The 24738-nt window shown below is 42.4% G+C and overlaps 1 protein-coding gene across 5 annotated transcripts in view; it reads left to right on the forward strand.

The window, feature by feature from the left end:
* The window catches only part of KCND3 (potassium voltage-gated channel subfamily D member 3), a 132902-nt gene extending 109086 nt beyond the window's left edge, over positions 1-23816 (forward strand). For 3 of the 5 annotated variants that reach the window (XM_040616742.1, XM_040616741.1, XM_040616743.1), the window contains exons 4-8: positions 4552-4653; positions 11524-11616; positions 14358-14414; positions 15345-15592; positions 17508-23816. In XM_040616742.1, the coding sequence (XP_040472676.1) occupies positions 4552-4653; positions 11524-11616; positions 14358-14414; positions 15345-15592; positions 17508-17712 (705 nt within the window). In that variant the 3' untranslated portion in view covers positions 17713-23816. Of the gene's footprint in view, positions 1-4551; positions 4654-11523; positions 11617-14357; positions 14415-15344; positions 15598-17507 lie in introns of all 5 variants that reach the window. The other 2 variants (XM_040616745.1, XM_040616744.1) reach the window with 2 other exon arrangements.
* The last annotated feature ends 922 nt before the right edge of the window (positions 23817-24738 follow it).

Raw genomic sequence — 24738 nt, forward strand, 5'->3', positions numbered from 1 at the left:
ACACCCACTGGAATCACTGCAGCACTCATCAATAGTCTACTCGTATTCAAACTACTAGTTTAAGAATTAAAATGTGAAGCACTGTCAATTAACTAGTGTAGCTGCATTTTCTGCCAGAAATGCTCTTAGTGTGGTTGTAGCAGATAAAGTTAGATAGGTTATGGACTGGAGCACCTCTTGTATGAGGAAAGGCTGAGAGAGTTGGGATTGTATAGCCTAAGGAAGAGAAGGCTTGGAGGGGTCTTACTCACATATATAAATACCTGAAGGGAGGGTGAAAAGCAGGCAGAGCCAGGCTCTTTTCGGTGGTGCCCAGTGACAGGACCAGAGGTGATGAGCACAAACTGAAACACAGAAGGCTCCGTTTGAACATCAGGAAGTGCTTTTTCAGTGCAACGGCGACAAAGCACTGGCACAGGTTGTCCAGGGAGGTTGTGAGGTTTCCATCCTTGCAGATATTCAAAAGCCATCTGGACACAGTCCTGGGTAACTAGGTCTAGGTGGCCCTGCTTGAGCAGGAGGGTTGGACCAGATGACCTACTAGATGACCTCCAGAGGTCCCTTCCAACCTCAACTGCTCCGTGAAGGATAACACTAGTAACGGCTCCAGTCCAAAGAGGGAGCAGGAGCGGATATAGGACCCGCACCCATAGTACCTGACATACATGTACTCCAGTCATCTCCTTGCTCAAGTACAGAAGATCTGGAAAGCTGAAGTTGTCTGGCAAATATAAAATTATGTCATAGGGTTGTAACTTAATAGTTTATTATACCACATAAATCAAGAGTGAACATTATCTCCGTAAGAACTAGATGAAAATCATTAATAAATAATAATTAGCTGTTTCCTGGGCCTGCCATCTGGTAAGCATTTTTCCTAGCCAGCAACTCCTGCTCCTTGCACTTCTCCAAAGCAGCTAAAAGATGAAGACAGGCTATTTGTTCTCCTTTGTCAGACCCTTTGGGAAATGTAGATACCCAGAATGCCGACAGCCACTTCAATCATCCTCCCCACCATACCTCAGCACTCCACGTGCACAGGGCTTCACTGCCCTTCCTGCTTATTCCAAGCCTCCAGTTTCTTAAAAAGCAGTAAGGAGCCAGAAGTTATTGAGCCCTGCCTTCCATCCTGCTCTCAGAAACACGTGGGCTCCTAGATAACCAAATTATTCATTCTAACCTGTAAGTGGCTGTCATTAGTATTATTATTTTCATCATATAAATTATGTTCCAGATTAGGTCATATGCATTTTGAGATCCTGTGGTTTCCTAGCAACTCCTCTTACCACTCTACATGCAGACACAGTGTGCCGTTTTCTTTTCCTTTTTTAGACTCTCCGTGCAGGGGTTATATTCAGTAACAGTGATCTCAGGCCTGGCCCTAATGACCTTTAGTCTGTCACATTTGTGGGATAAGATGCAGAAGACAGCTATCCCCCTACCACCACCCCCAAAAGACATTTGCAGCAGATGGCCAGAAAAACCACGGTCCTCCAATTGTCTGTCTGCTGTCCTGCAGACCAGAGGACTGAGCTCTGCAGGACAGGGGTGACAAAAACATACCCGCATGTATTTAATAACGGCAGAGTTTGGAAGACCCCATCAGCCTAATTCTCTAGGTTTCTGACAGTGAAATATGGGACAGTACATACTACAGTTCCCTGCAAAATACTGCTGCTTCGAAGCTTGCATGGGGTCCCCCAAGTTGAAGGCTTGTGCTTCTGTAATTTGCTCCTCTCGTGCTCTGCCAAAGCATGCCCCCGCAGCCCGGCAAGCCAGACCGATACGCTCCAACAGATCACACAAACCTCCTCCAAGAGATCACACAAAGCTCCTCTCAAACACCCAGCTTTTACCTGCTTCCACACTGCAACCCAAGTCTTAACACTGCTGCCAGGTGCCCTTCATGCCCTCATCCCACTTTGCCCAGTCACATAAACCAGTGTCGAACCTGCTGCAGATGCCGAGGGGAGCACTTTGCTGCACTTAAACCCTTTGTTACTGTCAGGCACGACGGAAGTGCTGCATCCCACGTAAACATATAGCATGAACCTAAGTATCACGTAAAGCCTGTGCCACTTGGTAAGATGTGCTTTCCAAATAATGCACATTTACACACAGACTTTCACCTAAAAACATGAACTATGGTTTTAGAGTTTCTAGTCCAACAGGGGAAACCGTCTGGAAGGCCAAACCAATTTTAGCAACCAATTTTAATTAACTTCTCTAGCTGAGTTAATCAAGACATCTACCAAATTTAATCATGATGGGGGCACAGAGTTAGGCGATGTAAGTATCCTAGGCAGTCTTTTGTGTAAGGAGAATAGGATTAACTTCTGTCCTGCCCCACTGACATTTTTTAAAATAACAACGTCTGTTCCAAACTACAAAAGCTACAGGGCTTAATTATTTAGACAGCTAGTGGCCCTGTTTCAAAGAAGAAAAGGGAACAGACCTCAGAAACGAACCATCTTCAGTCCATGTGGAGTACAACTATTAATATTTGATCCCCTGCTAGCCTGGAGGCAAAGGGAATAATGTTCATTACAAGAGCCTAGGACTGAATCCACTTCAACAACTAACTGAACTGAAGATGAGGATGAAACCTTTCCTACTATAGGTGTGATGAGTTGGGGGACTCTGGCAACTCCTTCAGCAAAGGAGCTGATACGTTGTCCAGCCCACAAAGAAATGCAAGTCGTCTGTGCTTGCCATCGCTGGGGATCCAGTATCCAGGCCTGATCACGGAAGAGATAAGATCATTGCAAAAAGTAAGGAAAAGAGACACAAACGCATACACCTGCACATAGGAGAAATAATTCAATGGAAATGTAATCAGCAGGAACAGAGAGACAATGCCACGTAACCAGGAAAGGGAATAGCCTTCAGTCCTTCGTCCCCTGCTCTCTCCCCCTAACTTATATCCAACAGTAGCAGTCTCTGCAGGCTTAGTTCGAGATTAGTCTCAGGCCAGTCTCATTCGGGGCCTAGAGCAACACAGCAGTTTGGGAAAGTCTTGAGAAAAACTAAAGAACCAATTCCATTTTCTTGTTGTATCCTCAGTCTACGTCTTGCAAATACAACCCATGCCCCTTTCAGGGGGTGACCAGACAGCCCTGTGAGATACCCTGGCCCCACCAGAGAGTAAGCTCATCAGAGATTTCAGTCTCATATACTGACTTAGAGTTTTAACGCTGAAATGGGACAACGAAATCTAGGTGAAGTATAGAAAAGAAAGTCAATTTTGGATGTCCCCATTTTGGGGTATCAAAAGAAGACCTATTTTTCAGACTGGTCATAGTTTGTGTCACCCAATTAAAGCTTCAAACTAGTATCCTGTACATGTCTTTGCCTGAGCAATTGTCTGCTTAAGTACAAGCTCTTAAGGTCAAACAAATATTTCAAATACTGAGGGCCAGAGTCACTCACGCATGTACGGTAATAGAGCTCCTGGAATTATTACACTCTCTAGACCCACTGCAGACATTCGCCTCTTGGCTTTACTCTTCCTACAGTGCATACCCATTAGCACCTCTAATTAGAAAGGAAAATCACGAGTTCCATGTTATTTAAAAGATTATGCAGCATTTTAAACTACAGCACAATGTAATTATTTTATAATAGCCACAGCTATTTCATGTATTTACTTTTAATGGTGTTTGAGTCATAAATGAACAGTAGAAAAAGTCAAATCAGCATTTGACAGAGAAGCAGGCAACAACTGAAAGGAGAAACTGAAATGCTAAAAACTGTGTGATCAAAAAAAAGAAGAGGGCCTTACTAGTTTTTCTTCTTCACTTTATTCTGGGCTGGTTTTTATCATCTAAGTTGTCCCCCTGGAGGTCAGGAAGGTCAAGGATAAATAAAAGTGAGAAGAGTTGAATGTCTGTGTTGTTGCAGAGTGAATTCTGTCAGTTTGTCAAGAGATGCATATTTTGGGGCAGACTCTTACATTATCAGATATCAAATTTAATAAACGAGCACTGCCACTGCAGAGGACAGTCCACCGTCACTGAGGCCTGGGTGTCACTGTGCTAGCTGCAGTACAGGCAAAGCAAGTGACAACACAGATGTGGGAGCACACAGTTGAAAGACAGAGAATTAAACAACCAAACATGTTAGAGAGAAGGTGAGCCACGAAACCCACACGTGTGCAGAGCACACGCACACCACTAGATCACGTACAGCCATAGTGCCAGGAATAAGTGCCTCTAGTTGCTGTGCATCTTGCCCTAAAAAAAATGATGACTATTAGCTTCTGAAAGGATACACAAATCTGCAGTACCCCATTTCTTATCTCTGGAAAGGCGATTAACACTCTGTGGCAGATTATGTGCTTCAGAGGTATGTACTCACCTGACTCCTGGAGACAGACCTGTGCCAGCTGTTCTCAACAGCACCTTGGCCTGTCTGCACACCCCCTGTATTTCACCCCCAGGCTTTTTCAGGTAAAGTGAGAAGCTGAAATTTCCTTCCTCCTGGTAGAGCCAGCACAGGACCCATTGCTCTGCATGCCAAGCTCTAACTTCAGCTTGTTTGCCTCCTTCACAGAAAGCCCGGCTCGCGAGGATTCGAGTGGCCAAAACAGGCAGCTCCAACGCTTACCTTCACAGCAAGCGCAACGGCCTCCTGAACGAAGCCCTCGAGCTGACAGTGAGTACAGAGACAGCATCTCCTTCCACGGAGTTTGAGACGTTCCCTACTCCCGCTCCTCTCCTTGAACTCCCCCCCCTTCTCTCTCCATTGCCACCAAATTGCTGGTTATCCAGCCTCACACACAGGACTGTGTTACACTGCAATTATGCTCTCGTGTACTGTATGTGCCATGTGGAGGGACAGCTGGAATCCAGCTGCAGGACCGGATGGGAGGAAAGAGCTTCCTTGGGTTCCTAGCCCGAGGAGGAGAGGATCTGGCCTTCCAGCAATGACCAGGTTCACAGCTCCCCCAAATCCCTCCGTGATGAAGCTGTGGGAGCTGTATTGATTTAGACAGCCCAGGCTCTGCACACACTGTAAATATCCACTCTCTTCCAACACATAGCTTTTAAAAGAGTCTCTCACCAACATGGACTATCTGATCACGCCCAATAGGACCAGAAAACATTCCCGAGCTCCTGTTTCAGGCAGTTCAGTAGTGGGTTTATTTTTAACAGAAAGGCCTCTGGAGGCTAATACTAGCTATTCACAAGAAGAAAAGTTTTAAGTGCGTCAGATTGCTCAGCAGAATCAGCGAAAATAAGAGGAGGTTATTACATTAAGCCTGATCAACACCAGTGCAGGTATTAGCACATTTCATGGATTTCATTTCAAATAAATCAGTCTTTTGTGCACGTGGGGAGCAAAGAGCGAGAGGAAGAATGCTTAATTGAGCCACTAGAGCCGCCTAGCACTTGTTCATGCATCCTTACTTGGGGCCTAATCCTTAAAATGTATAATGTTTTCCCTGGCACACATCCTTGCATTTGTAAAATCAAAGCTGAAAAACCTTTTCAGCTCATGGTGAAAGCTGCTCCCCAGGACCTGAGCCTACTCCTATCCAAGTTCAGTGGGTAGAGGAAACGGGAAAACTGTGCAGCACCATATTTTGCATGTGGGATGCTACTCAGTGCAGACTGGGATAGAGGAATGTGGCCCTTTACAACTGCAATATTTTTTAAACTGATTCTGCAAAAGCCCTTCACATGAAGTACAGATTTGGAAGGTAGGATGCCCAGATCAGTTTCTGTATTCCCCTCCAAAACAAGTCTGATCCTTCCGACTACACATCTAACATTCTCTCCTGCTCTGCAAATGGCAGCAACACTCAGAAAATCTGTTTCTTGAACCATATGTTGCATTGAGCTGTTCAAGAAAGGGTTTTTTTAATCAAGAAGAGACCAGGTAGAATGATCACACCTAGTCCAGTGCCTTATCCCCATAAAGAAAAACCTTAGGACTGGGATGCCAGGTCGACTGAGATTCTGCTGCTTCATTACCGAGGAACACACAAAAATTTGACTATAAATTTAAAACTTCCTTTTGAGCTTCAGATTTCTAGTTTTTAAAAATGCCAGAAGAGCTTAGCAGGGACACTCAATTTGCACTTGATCTTCCAGCCTGTCATCCCAACAAGAATCTCCTCACTTCTCTTGTCAACCAAAACTGCCTGCCAAGACCACTCACAGAAGAGCAGCTGACGCACCAATGCTTAAGTCCAAAATTCATGAGCCTGAGAGAAATATTTGGCTGAACGGGTTCATTTCCTGGCAATTACCCAAAAATAAGTGGAAAAAGGGTCATTTTGTTGGCTACAATGCTACTGTAGACACAGGAAGGAAAACAATTATAAAGAGGTTCTAGAGGATCTTTTTAGCCATTAATAACTAAAATGATACATATACAGTAGCACCTAGTGCAGGTCTTCCCAAGCTTTTCTGGGTGCAACTTGCTTTCTGGCAGGTTTATGGCTCTAAACGCTAACATGGCTCCCACACAGCCCAGTAAGATCCACAAATCCTACTTTGAAAAGCACGGAATATTGTGTACATTTGTATTGCTACTTTATAAGAAAATATCCCCATTCTAAGGAACGTCCTGTTGAAATAGTCAAAAGCAAAGTGTATGGGAAAGGAGGAATTACCGTGCACCTGTGACATATGGGAATATAATTTACTAAAACAGTAACCTTGCCAAAGCCATGCCCGGCATCTCCATGACCACCAGGAAATGATCTCTGACTACCTGGGGACTAGCCACATACCAGAATCCAGAGCCAAGACATGTCTTTCCATCCACCGGTAGTGGCACTAATTAATTACAGAACTGCAGGACATCCTCTGTTGTAAAGGTATACATGACCATTTTAACTCCACAAGGCAAGATTTTGTGTCCTTTCATTTTATGGCAGGAGAACAAACTAGTCTTAAGAGCACAAAACGTGAATGACAGCATAGTCTAGCCAGCCAAATTTTCTAAGCTGTAAAAATACGAAGGAATGTGACTTCTGCAGTTGCTATATTAGGGACCAAAATATTATCTACATACTGAGCATATCCGTCAGTCAAATTAGTATCAAACTGCTTCACTGGTCAGGTACACATCCTATTTTGATACCTTGCCCAGGCCTCATGCTAACTTTAATGGACTTCACGTGGCCAGATTGCCATAGGGCTGGTTTGCTACCCAGTGGTAATTCCAACAGCAATTATTATATGGCCATGACTAGATATTATCGCTTTCATCATTAGCAATCACACAGTGCTGTGATCAATGTATAATTGGTTTACAAGTGCCCAGCAGATTGCCCTGCAGTCTGACACCTTGAGGGTTTACCCAAGGAAAACAACTGCCCCAGAATGTATCCTGGCTGCGGCTCCGCAGTCAAACTAATAAACTGGGAAATAAGGACTGTTCAAGATTCCGGAACATGTGCCAGAATGCCCTTTCATTAGCACCAGAACGAATACACTGACACCATCTTTCAAGAGAACAGCATGTCTCCAGGCTGTAGCCTTGTATCAAAGTAAAGAAAAAGCGAAGAGGATTCATCCAAGGACAGCAGCAGGAAGGAGTTCTGCTCCCAGCAAGAATACAGACTCTTGCTTCAGAAACATGTGGATTTGTGGCATTTTGCATTTGCCATCTAGACACAAAGTACTCAGACCGTTTTCTTCTCATTTAGAGAGATTCTTAGTGGGCTTTATGTCAGAAGTGCTCAATGGATGGTGAGCTTCTTCCCATGGCAGCAGCCTACATATCCTCTTAGCGTTAATCTCCTTGTACAGCTAGCTGAAATTCCCTTTTAGCTAAAATGCTAGGAGGCGTATATCCCAGGAACAGTAGGTTGTGAGGTCTTCTGCCTTTTCACAAGCAGAATCTGCTTAGCCATAGATAAGTGTTACAGCCATTCTCATGGGAAGGGACAGCCTAACCACTGAACCAGTTCAGCTCAGCTCACCAGTGTCCAATTTTATGTGCTGAAGCATTAAGTAGAAGAGGTAAAGTGGAAGTATTTTGAATTTCAGAACTGACACTACAGTGTGTTTCAGTCTCCCTCCAAGCAACCAGCAGTTCACTGAATGTCTTCCAAGAACAATCTGAATGGTAGCTGGCATCAAACCCTTGCAAAACTGGCATCCCAGCTCAAAAAGCAAACCCTCTCCTCCCCCCCCACCAGGATTTTCATTACAGACAGACTCTTCTAATGAAGCTACAGATTTTGTTTGCCTGCTGTAACGTAGGTACCACTGATACAATCTCTATAGGTACCGTTCCTCAACAGTACTACCAAAATGCCAAGCGTTTGTGTGATGATGGTACTCTCACTGTCCTAGGGCAGTACCTCCTGCAGATCTCATTCCGGATTTGCATGCTAGGATGTTCTCAGTGGTTGCATACTCTTTTGTTTCTGAAAACACCGAGCTGACTGAAGAAAAAGGGAAAGGAAGATAAGGTACAAGTCATACTCACTGATGCTACACTTTATTCCTGGTCACTGCCATCCCTTGATCCATTTCCACCAGCGGCAAGCCCAGCCTGGTGATGGAAAGCAGAGGGAGAGACTGAGCCGTGCTGCCAAAATTTAACAATTGCCTTAGGTCTTCTGCCAGAGGTATGAAAGCTCTATCTTTGCTTTCAGATTCCATTTAGATCTCCTCTCGAGCAAATTCTCATAAAAAGATACTGTTTGCAATATGTGCTCTTTCTCTCTCCTTTTCCAGTGTTTTAGTGCAGCATCGTATCTGCTTTAGGGCTTGCAAGGACCTCCATGGGAAATATTCCAACACAGACTTCAGCAGAGTCAGTAATCTCAGCAGGGTACGAACAGGACCTGCTTGATGTGTTAGCTCACCAGGAGGATTGTTAATAAGAAAAATTGAACTGATTTTTTTTAGGTCACTTCTAAAAATACTTCCGGGATTGCTCATCTTCCAAAACAATGGCAACAAAAAAATCCATAACCTGCCTAAGATGCATTCCCATAGGAATCTATTAATTCTGTGTACAGTAAGTCAGCTTTCTTAATGTACCATTTCAGCTATGTTTTGGCATCTGTCAGAGACAGAGTTACTCCTTCGCTTAAGGATCACAGAACCATCCTGAAAATGGCATCCAGAACACGCATTTGCAGTGACTCACTGGGACACAAGGGTGCATTTAAAAGCAATGCTTTAAGCACAGTTGAATTTGACCCCCTTGAGAGCAACAGACAACATCTTGGCACTTCTGCCAAGATGTTCTGCTGTGTCTTCCATCCCACTCATTTTATCTCTTGAACAGTTAGATACTACTGTTTCATGTCTAAGCAGAGATTCAAGCTGTACACATCAATACCTGACTTTCAGATTTAGCCATTAGAGAAGACACCAGGCACCCCTTACTTATGGAGCACAGTGAAACATTTTACAACACCTAATTGCTATTTTAATGCACGTAATTGTCTTTGAAATGCTAGTCATCAAAGACATGTGCAGATTAATGTGTCATGAAATCACAGTGAATTTCAACATCATGAGCTTAAGCAGTAGTAGTAAGAGAACTTCCTTAACAACCCAGATCTTAAATCTGCCACCACAGAACATAGGAAGTAAGAAAAAGAATCCTGGCTCCAAATAGCAAAGAAAATCTCTAAACAACCCACTTTCATTGCTTCTTTTCCTTCCATTTCTGAGGTGGAGCTAATCATCGGATCATAGGGTAAGGGACATGCTGTATTTTGAGGAATGTAAGCATCTGATTCACCGATACAGCACAGAAATCAAAAATACAGAGTACTGGACTTCCCCACACACACCCAAGTTGACTAAATTGGCCTACTGCTGTTTTGATGAATGCTTGATGCCAAGCTTTCTGCATGAGCTAAATATTATATACTGAGCTCAAGCTCCTAACCTCTTATCCATTTCTATTTCAGCTGTTTCAAGCAGATCAAGCCCCTCAGCTTAACAAAAGCACAGAGATTGGTCTGAGATCTGTAGCTTATCCTAACCACTAATAACACTGCAGTCTGAGCAGTCTCTTCCCCAAATCACCACACACACACATACCTGATGTAGAAGCTGAGAACAGAGCAGCAAAAGTGCCCCAATAAGCCTTTCCAACCAGGAGTCTCTAAACAGACATGCCAAAAAGCAGCTCATCCCCCTCAACCCTTCTTCTGTTTCTAGAAGGGACCACTCCTTGTAATAGTTTTTCAACCTAAATACTCCCAGCCGTACCCAATCCCTTCCCAGATGGCACAGGCTGCCTGCTTGACTCTATGCATACCCTACTCTCTGAATTAGCTTACAAATTTGTTCGCCACACTTCAGCAGTTTAAGTACACAGGGGGAAAAAGGGGAAAGCTGGTCCCCAACTGTACAGATGTTGCTGTACAAGTCAAGTATCTGTATCGTGGTCCCTTTGGCACAAGCTTGCCTTGTTCTGGTTTTGTGCTGTGACGCACAGTGGAATCCTCCTGGTCAGTTTGCAGGACACCTGTGCACTGCATTACTAAAATATAAATCACAGTAAGCCTTTCTACAGAGTGAAAGCCGCAATCCATAAGAAACTAATGAAGATGGGACCTTCCTTCTCCTAGGGAACTGCTGTCACATTTCATGTGAACATAAATCCTTTGCCACTGCTGCCAAATGCTTCTTAATTTGAAGTATGCTTGAATAGGATGATTTATATAGATTAACTGTTACATACATAGCATCTGCCTGTTCCTCCCTTCTCCCTGTCTTTCAAAGAGGGCTTGGCCACAGGAGAGGTTACACACGTTAGTCTGCACTGAACCCAGTCCTCAGGACCTGCTATAAACTCCCCACCACGTACACTGAGGCAGGGAAAGAGCACCCCCCTTTTAATACACTGCAGGTACAAAGTATAGAGAACAACTGGCAATGTCCATGAAGAGGAGAGACAGAGCCAGGAGTACTGACTCCACAAACAGCATTACAAGTCCAAAACACAAAGCCCAGGTTCATATTTTCTGATCGGGCATGTAGCTGTGACTCAGGAGGCTTTGGCAATAACACACACAAGTTCTAACAGCCCCAGTGCTGAGCAGCCCTGAAGGTCAGGCAGAGTCAGGCTTTCAGCTCAGCAAAAGCAAGACAGCTTGTGTTTTGCCTCCTAACAGAGACTAGAGTTCAGGGTACATCTGTTGGCATTCAAAGGTCATGCCAAGCTTAAAAGTCTTAATGGTTTTTTTTGAAAAATAAACCAACACAAGCTCTTATTTCCCTACCTTGTGGATTCTGAGCCTTGATAGCATATCAACAGTACTTCCCAGGTTTCCTCCCCAGCAACGAAATGGCTAGAAACCCACTGGTTTTGAATGAAAGCTGAGTTCCCCACCTGAGTTTACAAGCCAAATCATTAAGAAAACAATGAGGTAACCTCGTAAGAGTCATGAGAAAAACCTGAGAGCTGGCAACACTGAAATTGTTCTCTTTATCCCTGTGAAAGCTAAAGCTGGAGGTTCTGTTTATTTTCATGGGTTTACACCTGGTTTGGGTTTTGGTGTCCCCCACCCCCCTTCTTTTTCTGGCTATTCAGGGATCCACTGAAGATGAACAGCACATGGCTAAAGGCACCTCCTTAATTGAAAGCCAACATCACCACCTGCTGCACTGCCTGGAAAAAACAACCGTAAGTAGCAACACAATCCTTTTCCATTTTACTAGGTCTTTGTGCCTGGCCCAGGTTTCCTATGGAAAAGCCGTGCACACAGTATGCTCTGAAGTGGCACTCAGTTAGACACACTCAGTAGACCTACGAACTACGCCAGGGGGGGCTCATGCTCGAGCTCCAAAGAATATTCTGCAGTGGGTTACATGCACATCTATTTCATTGTCATCTTAACAACAACAACAAAACAAAACAAAAAGACTATGCAAAGGGATAATGATGTGATTATCTGCTGCTCCAGTCATCTACACCAGTAGAAAGTCAAAAGCAGGCTGCTTAGGCAAGTTCACTTGAATGCAAACAACTCTTCAGCATGGGGTTAGGGAAATCCTATAAACAAGGTTTATGTTAAGTTTAATTACTTCAGTGGTTTTGAAGGAGAAAAATGCATTTTTTTGAAAAGTGCATTTGTCTTGTGCTGTCAGTCACACATCATATATACTTGCTACTTGTGCTAATTAATAATTAAAGGACAGTTCTGCTACTTTAAGAGGAGGAAGATGTCAGGCTGTCAGTGATTCCACACTACAACCTGGTCACCAGTGCCAACAGGCTGGAAAAAAATAACCTTTAGCCCTTTATATGGCACACAGCAGATGAACTCTCTTAATGGGTTTAAAGGTTGCACATATCTTTTTCTCACTGTAGTTCTGGTTACAAGAGCAGGTAATTTATCTTAAAGCCAGTCAAGCAGTTTCTATAAGATGACTCTTCTGTTTGCATCACACAAGGTGTTGGGAATGAGAATTTTATTTATCAATAGTAAGTGATTCGGTATGCAGAACTCTCTGGGAATGTTCCAGGTATTTATTTGACACATATGTTTTACTTCCAGGTATATGTAAAAGGTTCTGCAGTAAAGGAGCACATTATCTATACCATGATTCATTCTAGAAAGAATGAAGAGAGGTTAACACTTGAAATATTCATGCCTTTTTCTATCTGCATCCATCATCAAATGTACTTTTGATTTCTGACTTGTGAAAGCTTTCTTTTAGATAAATCACCTTCACTTCCATAGTTCAGCTTATGCTGGAATAACACCACTTAGGCTTCAGCGATACAATGGAAGAAGATGACAGATTAATTACAGTGACCTGCTGAGTACAGCTGGTTTATCACAAAGAGCTATAAAGGTCATCATTCCAAGGACAGTAAACTGATTCTTCCTGTATCAATGACTATTTAATTTATTTTAAAAGACTCATCTTGTCTTTATTTCTAGCAATTTTGAATGTTACATAACAAGCAGATATTTCACGATCTGACTCTTCAGTTTAGAACTTTATGCTTAAAACCTTCACTACTATGACCCATATTTCACTTTAATTTGAAAACTTTAACAAATTGGCTGAAGCAAACAAAAGCTGACAATGCTGCCTCCAGGGTCTACCCTTGTAAGGCCCTGATTTCGTAAAGGCTTATAAAAATTCTGACCTCTGCACAGGGCAGATGAACATCTCTGGGAGCTGCATGAGTTGCTCTGTTGCTAATGAGCTGGTTAGGGTGCTGGCAGCAACGTGGCCAAAGCATATCCTAATTTGTGGATGTATCAGCCTTCCACACTAACAAAGCTAGACTGCCTCCAGCAAACAAACCTACTCAGACACCGAGTCTCAGTGGTTGAAAATGTTCCAAACGAAAAAGAGTGGCAATAACAGTGATACTTTGAATTTTGATTAAAACCTAGATAGGAATCTGCACAATATTTAATGTGCTTTCCCCCACATTTTTCAGCCAGTTATTACCATGATGTAATTACCATCAAATCACATAGCAAACTTGGATCCTGGTCTGAAATTATGAATCAAAATAGTTCAATCAGCTTGTATGGAAATTCTGTAGTTCACATATCTATTAAAATACTATGCAACAGTTGTCCTCCCAAAAGTTTAAATCACAGTAAAGGAATTTTTGAACACTGAAGAGTCATTTTGTGACCAAGTTGCAGGAATGGAATGAGGAATGTACCGTGGTTGCAAACTTGTTTTAATGGGCAATTCACCTTTCCTTAAACGAGGCAGAAGGACTCTAAAAGTACACTTTATTGTCATGGTAGCTGTGGTCATCACTAGCATACAGGCTTACAATGGAATGGCTCACAAATCTGGTGTGTCATGGCAAAGTGACCCTAACGCACTTCTAGCTGCTGTAACAGAGATTACTTTGTCATGTTAACACAACAGGTGGAGTTTGTTCAAACAAAAGGAATTTTTTTTCTACTCCTTCCAACTCCCAGATTGAGTATGGACATTCACATGCCATGTTTCCTCCAAATGCTGAGTGCCTTGAATCCATTCCTTCAATCCAAACCTTTCTTCTGAGTTTTCACAGAGTATGATCAAAACCCATATCCATTGGTGACCCAATGGCGATACAACTCCAATTTGTTACTTGCGAATCAGCAGCTGAAACTTTGTTTTCCTTTGCCTTGGGCTCTCAGAAGGTCAAAGTATAAAGTTGGTACCAATTTTGTTCTATTTCCAAGAATATAATACTAAAAAGCTCAAGTCTGAGAAGGAAGGAACAAAGGGGTCTGATTCAGGCAAGGTTTGGTAAAGAGAAGGTCCCATTGCCCATTCAAACTTGAGCAAGCCGGCTGGAATGCTGAGGCAATAGATCTAATGCTGGGACTAAACTTCTGAATGCTGGAATGGACAATCAATTGTGTTTTTATCTTTTGTTGGCATGTTGTCCCGTAGGGATTGTCCTATCTTGTGGATGATCCCCTGTTATCTGTACGAACTTCCACCATCAAGGTATTTCCTTTTTAATTCAATCTTTTTTCTCTGTGGTCTCTGTGACATGTCTGGAGAGTGTTTGCTTCCTTTCTCGCTCCTGCTCTTGTCCTTGGGAGCCTGTGCACGTGGCTCTTTTTGGCTATCCAGTGCTCTTGTTTCCTGTGAGAGTTGTTAGTTGTTCCAATGAAAACCGATGGCTGCCTTCACCATGGTTGACTGGATAAAGTATGTTCACTAGAACTACTTTGGTGTTCATATACACGCATATGAGTTCTTTCTTTCAGGATTTCTTGTTCCTTAGCACAAAAACTCTTTACCGATTCAGCTTTCTGATTTCCTTGCCCTGTACACTTCCCACTCTCACCTGCCATGTTCATTTCCACTCAGCTAACAGCACCCAATGACCTGCAGGTATTCTTTGAACCCAATAGCCAATACAAGCAACATCCTGCCATTAAGTTATATGTCAAGATGGTCACTGAAAACACAATCCTGTCCCCAGGCACAAAGAAAAAGGAGCATGAATCTCCTCTTGGGTTTCATAACCATGTGGCATTGCAAACTTTTTGAAGCCACTTTAGAATCCAGACACAAAAATGAAAGGAAATTTGAACACAATATATTAACCATCTCAGCAAGGCAGCAAGCATAAGCAAGGCAGCATTAATAGATACGCTTGTGTCACTGCAACAGCATCTCTCATTCCCTTACTGATGCAGGAGAGCAAAACCTTCTCTTGGTTGCAGTGACTGAAAGGGCAGGATCATTTATTTTTAAGATCTGCCTAGTGCCAATCATTTCAGGCATGGAGGCAGAGAGCATCTTACACAGACAAGGGGCTGACACATCCCGCCAACCTAGCAAAAGGTGCTGTTGAAAACAAACTGCTGTTGGGCCAAAGCTGTCGGTGTCACCAGAGAGTAACGGCACTGTTCCTTCCCCTGCCAGAACCACGAGTTCATAGATGAGCAACTGTTCGAGCAGAACTGCATGGAGAGCTCGATGCAAAACTATCCTTCTTCTCGGAGCCCCTCCTTGTCCAGTCACCACGGACTGACCACCTCCTGCTGTTCTCGCCGTAACAAGAAGACCACTCACCTTCCCAACTCCAGTGTGCCAGCCACCCGCCTCCGGAGCATGCAGGAGCTCAGCACCATCCATATCCAGTGCAGTGAGCAGCCCTCACTTACAACAAGGTACAGTAAGTAGGCTCTTGCTGCTAACTACTGCATGCAAACCTCTGAAGTCTGTTATCAAACTGGGTGTTCTTACAGGCCTGTTCTCCAGCCAGGGAGAGGGGTCTGGTGCTGGGAGCATCTTTGTTTCCCTCCTTCTAATGCCAACCCAAGGGAAGTGGCTCCTAGCTGTTCCAGGAAGAACCAAAGCTAGGCTCTAGTGCAGCTCTGCTCTGACCAGACTGGACATAGAAGAATGAATTCCAGCTGACAGCTGCCTATGAAGTGCTAACCACACATGCAGGAGGCAGCAGGTCCCAGCTGTGAGCCTCTCACCAAAGCTGGCACAGGACTGCTTCACAGCCCACCTCCCAGACAGCCCAGTACTTCCAAGCCTTTACTGGCCAATCTGGTGTCTTGTAGAGAGCTGTATACACTGACATGGCCCACCAGGGACACACTGACTTCACTGATTTTTGTTGTCCAAAAGTCTAAATTGCAACTGTAAGCATCAAGCATCACTGGGAAACAAATAAGGAGGAATTTCACAATGGTGTCTACCTAAAAAGCCTTTAGTGACACAGGTGAAGAAGTGTCTCTTAACAGAAAATTTTGACATTTTCATTTTATACGTAACTATAAGCTGAAAAAATAATTTCTTCACCATACCTTTCTTGCAAATACTAAATTACTTTCTAAATCCCCCTCAGCCCATTAAGCTTCTTGTGCACCGGGCTGGTTTTGAACTTACCATTCTTCTCCCCACTTCTAATAAAGGGATCTAGAAACTGAAATAAAGCTGCCTTTAGGGCGGCAAGTGACTACTTTGTGCCAGGGTGAAGTCAGAAGGGCATTTCAGAGAATGAATTATGAATAAATAAGCACAAAACCAGTCTCTAGCTATTGCAGTTTCAATATGACAATAGTTTAAACCCGCACCTGCAACAGTAATTCAGGGGAATGTCAACTATTCTGTCTATTTCAGCGGGTGCTAAATCAGATGCCAGTGACATTTTAAATGTCAACACTGGTGGTTATTTCACTTGCTTACCAAACTGTGTAAGAATAGAGAGAGAGAAAAAAAAGCTTTTAAGCTGTTTTCCATGTGGAATGCAACTAACTGGGTGTACTGGTTACCACTGGCAGAACAACCCAGTCCCTAAAACTGCCCCACTCTCAGCTCATGACTGGGGCAACTGGGGAACAGAATGGGTTCTGGCCCGTTCTTGGGATGCTTGAGAGATCAAGAAACATCCCCTTGGTGAGTCACTCTGAGATAACAACAGCAACAGCTTTCCAACTGGGAGCTTTACATTTTCAAAGGATGGCCTTGTGTTTAAAATGAACGTGTGTGGCTGGTAATAGCAGACTCCTGTAGCTGTGCAGATGCACAGCAATCAACCTATCATTTTCCCTCTGTAATTAATTATAGGATGCAATTGATGCAGATCTAATAAGAATGCTCCCAGCTGCCAGATCCTTGAAACTACTGCAGACAGACGAAAAAATAGAAAAGATCAAGGGACAGTGAATTTGAAAGAGGTATTTGAAATGCAAGGAAGACAACATACCTTTCTCAGAAAGAACTACCTGTGCTCTGAAAAGATGCAGTACACAGGACGGTATATTTAGATGTCCTCTTAATTAAACTAGAATTATGCAAGAATGAAATGGAAACAGAATGATTTGCCCTGTGAAAAGCAGTATCCTAACCAGGGGGAATATTACAAAAGCTTAGTGTAATCTGGGTAGAAATAAATGATGCCTTGCAGGAACTGGGAAGAACATTTAGATGGAGTCTTCTGAGTATTTCTATGCCCTTAGTTCAGAGCAGTAAGATACTGATTAAGAACAACTACCATTCCCGTTCCCAACCTTTCTACTGCCTGTTTAAAAAAAAAAAAAGAAAAAGCCAAACACTAAATTTGTTTTCTAGTCGTTCCAGTCTCAACATGAAATCAGATGATGGGCTGAGACCGAACTGCAAAACTGCCCAGATAACCACAGCCATCATCAGCATCCCCACACCACCGGCACTCACGCCAGAAGGTGAGAATAGACCTCCGCCCAGCAGCCCCAGCCACTCCACGAACATTTCCACCACCACCACAAGCAACATAGTCAAGGTCTCTGCCTTGTAAGACGTCTCATGCACAGAAGGAGGCTGGAAGACCAGTGCCCCTCTCCCTCCACACCTCCATGTTCCTTTCTTGCTGCAAATTGTGCCTGGATGGACCAACCTGACCTTTTGTCATCGAATTAGCAATGGAGACCTAACGAGGCAGCTTTCTTCAGACTCGCATTCATACTGTGGACTGAGGAAGGGTTAGGAAAGGGAAGAAGAGGCCGGTTAAAGGAAAAAGCCTGCATGGAGGAGAGCGTGTTGTGCCATGATCACCTGCAGATGCCAGAGAAAAAGAATCATCATGGCAACAAGAGTCAATAAAGAAAACAGAAATATAACACTGTGTATCGCAGCACCTTTTTAAAGGTTTTTAATGGATAATATTTATTCATGAGGAAATGACTGAAAAGGTGAAAAACAATGGATTTTGTGAATTTTTTTTCTTCATGGAGCAGAACCTTTAAACCAACCAAAATTTCACATTTTTTTTCTTTTATAGGAAAAGATTTAGACAAAGAAGCCACCTGTCACAGAAATCTATTTCCATTCCTCTGTGTGTGTGCGTGCGCAGAAACACTGAATTACAAAGAGCAGAGCATGCTTCCATGATTGGTGCACAGTAGGAAAATACAAGCATGTGTCAGCACACGTATGTGCACACGCACACACACACACAACTATTTCACCCTGGATGGCATTCTTTATTTAGACAATTTTGTATCCGCCTTTTAAGTCAATACAGTGCAATTGCAAACAGTGTGTTTGTCTGCTAATTATTGTCTGTGAAAACATATTTGTGGAAAAAAAAAAGGACAGGCTTTAGTAGAGTTTTAGTCCCACATGGGTATCTGCTTTCTATTTTTGTTATCACTTACTTGTAAGAGTGTGACTAGACTACCAGTTCTGTATTTTTAAAAAGGAAAAAAAAAAAAAAGTAGGATTCTTTTTTAATACTGTACACACAAATGGCAAAGAATGAGAAAGCACTGAACTCAACTGCATCAAGCGTTCCTAAGTCTAACAGAGGTTTCTTGTAATGTATGCCCATGCTTTTTAATTTCTGATTTTGATATATATAAATTTCTTTGCTAGCACTGGACATACAACCCATTGTAAATAGTAGCCAAATAATGTCTGGATCTATACTTGATAATAATTAACCCCAGAGCCAAATATCTTGCATGGACAGAGAGGTATTTGGCTTTTTCACAGTCTTAGGGCTCCAGTTGTCTCATCAATGGCTTCTGGGTTGCACTGATTTTGGGGGGTAGACTAGGTTAGCAATTTTAGTTCTCCAGTCCCAGCACAGGATCTACAGCACGCATCCACTTGAGAAGGAGGTGGAGCAGTACTCGAGTTTGGGAAACATTTGATAAAGTGTGGTAGAGACAGTTTCTTTTTGCAGTTCCTACACTTAGTTTGGGAAAAGTCACACAATTCTAGTCAACCAAAAACTGAAGTAACACTGTGTGGTACTGCTAAGAAGCAAATACTTCTGACAAAGCTGTGGTCAGTCCTAGCGCCTCTTTCTCAGAATTTTCTAGGAATGATTTATTGTAAGGAAATACATGGTCCTGAAACGTAACTGATTCCACCCCCCAAGAACAGTAACTTTCTTCTTCCAGTCTGCCCTTCTCAAGTCCCCTTTTCATAACAGGTGTGACCCATGAAGGGCAGAGTGAGGAACAACGTCACCCACCTTTTCACTTGTCATATACTGTTTGGCTAATTATCGTGGTCATGCACAAATGCCTCTTCAAGACCCTACACATACCCACAAATGGCAATGCACCTAGCCCCCAACAGCTTGTAGATAACAAGGAAACATTTCAAGTGTCCTGTTTCTGAACAGTGATTTTACCAACGTTAAAGAACTACTCAAAGCAGTTTTGAGGCTGATTCAGCAAAGGGATGACTTTTTTTTAACATCTGTCATAATCTATTCTGATGTAATATTTATATACACATATACATGCATACACATATGAATAAATACACATACATGTACAGATAGATAAATAGACCTACATGCCGACTTAAACATGTGAGCTAGCAATCCGCTTTGTTAGCACTCCTAACCTATTAGTCTATAGAGTGGGCTCAGATGGCTGATGCATTAACTCAATACCCTCCTTAGAAACCTACAACATTCTAGGAATATTAGGGCTATGGCTAAGCCTTCAGTAGCTGCATCAGCTTATAGTCATTTATTCCAGTGCTGTAATATGTTACCCAAAACTATGTTTAGTCCTGTTCTAAATGATTAAAACTCTCTGCCTTTGCTGCTTCCTGTAGGAGGTTATACTGCAGTTAACCTTACCATGATTGAGTTTTTTCTTGATGTTTTAATTTAATCTTTCCTTTGCTATAATTTCATTATTGGTCATCATCTGCTCCCCATCTAAACACCCTCACCCTTGTAGATCAGAGGCCTTGCTCTCCACCACTTACCACCTTGCAACCTCATTTACACTGGCACAGAACAAGGGTTAAATGCTACCGTACTGACAGGGTACAGCGTTCCTTCCAATGCGCAGGAGTAAACCATTACAAAGAGTCAGGGACTCAACATGGATTCTCGGTGCTGCCTTTCTTATTCCTGATTTACTGTGGCGTGGTAAACAAGCCACTTCATCTTTCTGCACCCATTTCTTTATCTGTAAATAGCAATCATGGCAGCCCTTGTCTAAAGCACTACTGGTGCATTTAATTGCTATCAATCAAAGCGCTTTAAATAAAAAAATTAAGGAGGCAAGCCAGTCCTTGGGGTTTCTGGCTGGCTGCTAGGGCTCAGATTGTCAATCATGTCATGCGGCCATGGCCTTTATTCTCTTCCACAGAAGACAAATCATTGTTATCCTTGCTCAAAAACACATGGCCTGCCTCTTCCACCATTAACTTAGCAGGTGCTGCCCCATGCAGTTAGAACCTCAGCACAGACTTTCAAAGGATACAAAATTAAGGGAGTCTGTGCCTAGAGGAACAGGGCTAAAAATATTTTTAATGGAGGCATTAGCTCCCTTTATACCCTGATTTGAAGTAGATTGAGTAATGCTTCCAAAAGCACTTGAAAATATGCTAGTACAAAAGTGTCCTGGATTGCCCAACAGAGCTACATCCTCATTATGAGAGCACTGTGCATTCATTGAAACAGCAAAGACAAGAATCTATCACCATCCTATCAGTGGTTGGTAGGGCATAACATAGCATCCTTCAGATGAAACACAGAGAAGAAGGGAAAGCATTTGCACAGAAGACCATGGAAACTGCACTACAGCCATTTATTCCTAGGCAAATAGCTTTACTAAACTGCAAGGCTCTTTATAATCTTTAAATAGCAACTTATAAACTCTTCCTGAGATAAGGCCAAGTCACTCCTGAAAATTACTAGGCCAGAACTTTAACTGAAGGATTTGGAGCATTCTTTCCGACGGTCCCCAGTGCTGCCCTGCCCCACCAGCATCCCTCTCGCTTTCCCCAGGGCCATACACATACACTGATACGGATACGAAAACCATCACGTACCCCTGCAATCCTGCTCATTCCTGATGCAGATGGAAGGGGGCTTCTTCAGGTGTGGGCCACCTCCGGGAGAAGAAGCATCCAGAAACATAGGTAGGTTCTAGTCCCGATACCTTTCTGAAAGGCAGATGGTAAAAAAACAGCCTCATTAGCAAGACTGCTCAAAAAACATCAATAGCATGTTGGCAGTTCATTTCAAAAGCCTTCCCCTCCCCCAAATTCCTTATGACTTCTTAACAGTTTTAGACATGTTCATTAAAAAAAAAGGATAAAAATGGATTGTTTGTACAAAAAGCAAGTGGAAGGGGATTATTTTTCAGTCTTTCATAAAGCAATATTAAAAAACTCAAAGGAGCAACACCTTTTTCCGAGCATTTTGTTTCCTTTCCAAAGCCTTTTCTGAGGGAAAAATATTTTCAGATTTTCAAGCATATTGTATTAATAGATTTATTCTCTTCTCACCTGGCATTGGACTGCTAACAGAAGGAATCACACCCAATTGGCAAAGAATGATGAGAAGTACCTTTCACATCTATCTAAGCTTTGGCTTCCATCTACTTTTTCTAAAACCCACCTTTTTACTTTCATTTCCCTTAAAAATCTTAAGGACACCCATAAAGAAGAGGCCACAGATAACACATCTTGGTACACAGAAATGGAAGAATTAAAAAATTTCATCCTCAGCTAGCACAAGATCCTTCACTACAATACACTGCATTGCTTTCTCTAGATTAGACTTAAAATTCTCCAAGGGAAGGACTCCCACCGCTTCCCTGGAGAGCTTACTCCAGACTAATAGATCTCAATGTCAAGGATTTTCCCCCTGCTGTTCAGCCATAATCCTTTCCTTATTTTTTTCCTCTCTTGCTGCCATTATACTCCCTCGCACCATGTTAAATTATTTTCCTTTCCACGTTGTAAGTTAGCTGCCTATAAGCGTAAGAGGAACATAAAACTTTCTACTGCAAATTCTTCTCCCAGAGACTACTTTTGTCTGTCAAATAATTATCATTGCTAAAAGTGAACTGGGGAAAAGGTAAACTAAGTAACACACATGGCTTTAGTGTAGAATAAGGTTAGTTGGTAATTCAAAATACCTCCTCCTTTACAGTTGGCCAGAAATACTAAATTTTAATCAACGCTACTTGTTTAACCTGAAACAGTTGAGAATATATTTATACTGCAAAGCAGCATTTATCATTCTAGTTTAGACAGCTTAAGGTGTGCGCATGAAAACCAGATTAATACCAGCTAACAAAAGCAATGTTTCTTCAAATATTTTGCTTTTTTAAGTAAGAGGTTGTAAACACGTTGTACCCTACATGTATTACAAAGCAAATTCAGTAAATTAAAAATCACATTTACTTTATAGGTTGCAACACCCCTTAGATGCTGTAATAATTTTTCTATGTTGGACTATGGCAGAGTTACAAAGTCAGCATTGATGGATGGCTTGCGAGTATCAGCAGCTTTGAACTGAAAGCTTTATTCTGCTTTTAAAGTTGGGTGAATAACATACCTTTTCCATATAATTTACCAACCAAATACGTCTTAATTGATTTTCTTTAAAAAAAATCACTTATTTTTCTCCGACACTTCGAGCAACTGCACTAGATATATGACTTCAGAGCTCAAGTTTTTAGGCTTCACAGTTAATGATGCCATAAACACTCTTCATAATTGTTTTATCTTTCTAAAACTTTAAGACCAAACAGAAGGCAGCATGCACATTGACTAGAGCTAGGAGATTTAGAATCAGGAACCTATGTTCTACTCCCGATTGTCTTGATGAATCACCAAGTGACCTCGAAGAAGTCATTTCACCTCTCTTTGCCAATTATACAAGCTGTGTAGAATTTAATACCTCCTCTTTCCATAACTGAAGCTCAATTCATGAACACCTACAAACTACAATAGAGAATTCTGGAGAAAGCATAGCAGAAGAATACTGCTACTTATGTTCAGAATGCAAAAACTGTGCTAGAAAACATTCAGGTGGAACAGTCAAAAGACCAGGTGACAAAGAGCTTGTGAAAATTCCTTCTTGAGTTTTGTTCTCAGTCAGTAGTCTGTTACTTTGTGTGTATATGTGTGCACGTGTTTCTTTTCATTTTGATTTAAACTAGTGCTAGTCACAGAAGTCACACAGCTGTCTGGGTGAGAAGTTAACAACCATATCGAATGCTCTTCTCCGTTCCGTTGCAACTATGACTGGGAGCTCCCACTGGCTCCTTGGACCAATGAAGTATCTTAAAAAATGCGTGTGATGGTATATTTTTGATAAATCAGTAAGGCATTCCAATGCAATGGTGTTTTCTTTAGAAGTTTTATGTTCTAAGAAGCTCTCAACCTTATTATTTTCTATTTTCGTACTATAAATGGGCTTTGCTTACATCAGAGGAGATACAAAATGTACTGTATACAACTGCAGGTAGCTTCATTTGAGAACAACTTTCTAGAAGAACCAAGTTTCCTGTTGTCTTCTTTTGGAATTGTAGTGCATATGTTGAAACTTGTATATCATTTACAGTATTGAGTCTTGTGCCACTGCTGTACCTGATGTATCCAATCTGGATTAAACAGAGTATGTGCCACAAATACCAAGATGATTCTGTAAATTTCTTCTAAAAAAAATTCTGGGAGGTCCTTTTGGAGAAATTTGGGTGTTGGCCTAAGCCACTCGAGTTGCATTTAATACTATTAACTCCTACTTAAGCAACTGTTAATGAAAACACCAAGATATCCAAGGTGTTACATGACAGCCATAATGCAAATGTACCTAAGTGCATCTCTACGGTATCCTCCTTTTGAATGGTAAGAATTGCAACAAAATTCATCTGGGAAACTAAATTGTATCATCTTGGCCTTTTCAAACAATGCAGACAAAATCTGGGCAAACACCCTCCCTGGGGGAATTTGTGATACAGAGGGAGTCAGGCAAGAAAACACATACAGAAAGAAAAATACTTCTCCTAATGAGATATTTGTTATATTTAATCCACAATCTTAAGCCTTCCTTTTAAAAGGCAATCTCATTTTGGCAATTCCGTTTAGGCCAGTCTTGCATTCTATACTGCAGACAGTCTCACAGCTTGTTTCAACCACAAACCAAGCAGAACCGATCTCACCTTAACCATGTCAGAAAGCGCCACTTACAGACGTTAGTAAAAATTTTCAAAATTCTTTAAGCAGAAATTAAAATGACTGATTAGGCGAGCTCGAACTCCCCCGCAGTGAGAGCAGCACAGAACCTTACAGAGCACGCCGCTCTTGCAGCAAGGGCCGACACCCACTAGGGGCCAGCAGCACCCAGCCCCAGGGAACCCACAGCCCCCCCGGCCGGGACAGCCGCCCTGCTCGCCACCCCAGGCTGAAGGGCTATGCCACTCAGCAGCTCGGCAACGCTACAGGTCTGCACGGTGAAGAGAACTGCATGACGCGGTATAAAGTTTACACCTACCACCCCCCAAAAAAGGTCGGAAGTGCTGCCAGGGACACCACAGGATTCGCACTGGGAATT

The sequence above is a fragment of the Falco naumanni genome, chromosome 17, assembly GCF_017639655.2.
Source record: "Falco naumanni isolate bFalNau1 chromosome 17, bFalNau1.pat, whole genome shotgun sequence".
NCBI classification, from domain to species: domain Eukaryota; kingdom Metazoa; phylum Chordata; class Aves; order Falconiformes; family Falconidae; genus Falco; species Falco naumanni.